Consider the following 2063-nt stretch of genomic DNA (forward strand, 5'->3'; position numbering starts at 1 on the left):
TTCTCCAAGCTGTCTAATCTTTGACGTGTTGTATTATCAATTTGTTATTCATCATGAGCTATCTAATCATTTTTGAAAGACAGAAACATTAACCATCTAATTAACCTTTTTTTTGCGAAATGTCATCTAATATGTACTTCTTATAAAGCAAAACCACACTAACTGCAATTAATGTTAGTCTATCTCTACATGCAAGCCATCCACATCATCTATTCCATTAGCCAATCAAACATCCATGTCATCCCCACTAACATTCATTATTGATGTATCCTTGCATGCAAGCTATCTATGTCACAATTTTTTGATTAAAATGTCCACATAGCTAATTTATAGCCATCAAATATAAAAAATAATGTGAATTAAATTTAGCATCTCAACTATTTTGACCAATTAAATATTGCATACTTCTACAGACAATTCATATTGCATATGTATTATACCATTTCATTTAGACAATATAATTTCTTTGAAGATTCCCGCTGCAACGCGCGGGGTATCCTTCTAGTTAACCTGACAGAAAATTCTTCAATCCACCATCACTGCCTCCCTGGCTATCTACACTTGCTGCTCCCCTACATTCTTCCCTTGTCCCGAGGTTTCATCACCGCTCACACCGTGCCCACCATCGTGTTCCTCTTCCCAATCCTCGCACACGTCGAGGAAGTAGAGCGCGCTGACCATGGCAGTGCATGCGGCGAACATGGGGATGGGCCCGAAGAGCCAGAGGAAGACGGGGCAGGAGAAGTAGAAGGCCCTCACGCCGAGCGACCAGAAGTAGCTGCCGCGGTTGAGCGTGCCGGTGACGTAGTCGACGGCGAGGCCCGGTCGGCGGAGGCGGTGCGCGCGGAGCGGGACGTTGACGAGGGTGCTGGTGTGGCTGTAGTAGCGGATGGACTGCAAGTTGAGGAGGAATGCGACGAGGAAACAGACGAGGATGGCGAAGAACTTGGCCGACAGCGCCGCCTCCCCCGTCGCGCCCACGACCAGCGGCGCGCCCGGGAGGAGGCCGCCCCCGCCGCCGCCGGACATGAGGACGGCGATGAGAGAGCTGAGCGTGATGGCGGTGGAAGCCAGCAGCGTCGACGCCATGATGTTGTTCCGGATCGTCTGCACCGCCAGAACCGCGTGCTTCCCCGACGGCTCCTACATGCATATCGAACAGATCGATCAAACAAATGTCGAATCTCGGGAGTCGAGACGATCAAGATTCGCCTGAAAAACAATGGTGATCGATCGGAAGCCGGCAGGAATGGGAGGTGGGTTAATGGCGGACAAACCTCCATGATGTGGCGGACCCAGATGCGGCGGTTGATGGAGTTGACGCCGATGACAGTGGTCGTCGGGCGGCGCCGGATGCGGAGGAGAAGCCACGCGTGGTACCCCACCATCAGCGCAAGCCCCAGCGGCACCAGCACGTAGTCCAGCGCCTCCTTCCCCATCTCTCTGCCCGCCTCTCGCCTTTTCTTTCTACCCGAGGAAGAAGAGAACAGAACACAAGTACGTACTGAGCTCAATGGGCCTTATCTCAGACCCGGCCCGCAGAGAAATTGGGCCGATATGAGGCTTCTTCCACCTCGACTGTAGCACAGCAGCGCGGCCTCGCACCAAGCCCCCTACTCCACAGCACCCCCATCAGCACCGGCGACGCGACCAGTCGCAGCCGAGCGATTTATTCCCGGAGGCCGGCGAGAGAAACCCTAGCTACCTCGCCTGCTCCCCGTCCCGGCCAGAGCGACGAGGAGGAGGGGGCGATGGGTCGCCCGGCGGCGCTGGGGTTAGTCGAACAACATTGTGTGCCAAACATGATCTTTCATTTGCTCATAGTGTTGTGACTGTGCCAGTTCACGCTCCAAGTTGGATCATCCAGTTTGCTTAACGAAATTGGGGGCTCAGCTCCTGCTAAAATTATATCCTTATCAAAGTAGTAGTTGTTTGGCTACTTCGCTCATTCCATTCTTGGCAACTGCTAAATTGCTAATGCTTGCAAATTGACCATAACGATTAACGAGCTTGCCTGATGATCTAATTCGAATCAATCATTTGTTCTTGTAATTGCAGAGTGA

General features: G+C 51.9%; 1 protein-coding gene across 1 annotated transcript; it reads right to left on the reverse strand.

Annotated features, from left to right (window-relative positions):
• Positions 1-555: 555 nt before the first annotated feature.
• LOC127304593 (uncharacterized) lies at positions 556-1439 on the reverse strand. The gene is made up of 2 exons (XM_051335233.1): positions 1278-1439; positions 556-1143 (listed from the first exon to the last, which is right to left on the reverse strand). The coding sequence occupies exons 1-2, from the start codon at positions 1437-1439 to the stop codon at positions 556-558; spliced, it is 750 nt and encodes a 249-aa protein (XP_051191193.1).
• Between the last annotated feature and the right edge of the window lie 624 nt (positions 1440-2063).

The sequence above is a fragment of the Lolium perenne genome, chromosome 5, assembly GCF_019359855.2.
Source record: "Lolium perenne isolate Kyuss_39 chromosome 5, Kyuss_2.0, whole genome shotgun sequence".
Lineage (NCBI taxonomy): Eukaryota > Viridiplantae > Streptophyta > Magnoliopsida > Poales > Poaceae > Lolium > Lolium perenne.

What these genes read in the sequence shown, in the direction of transcription:
- LOC127304593 (XM_051335233.1), bottom strand. Translation starts at nt 1,439, where the DNA reads ATGGGGAAGGAGGCGCTGGACTACGTGCTGGTGCCGCTGGGGCTTGCG. An exon ending in GGGTCCGCCACATCATGGAG is followed by an intron (nt 1,144 to 1,277) that starts GTTTGTCCGCCA and finishes ATATGCATGTAG; the next exon opens with GAGCCGTCGGGGAAGCACGC.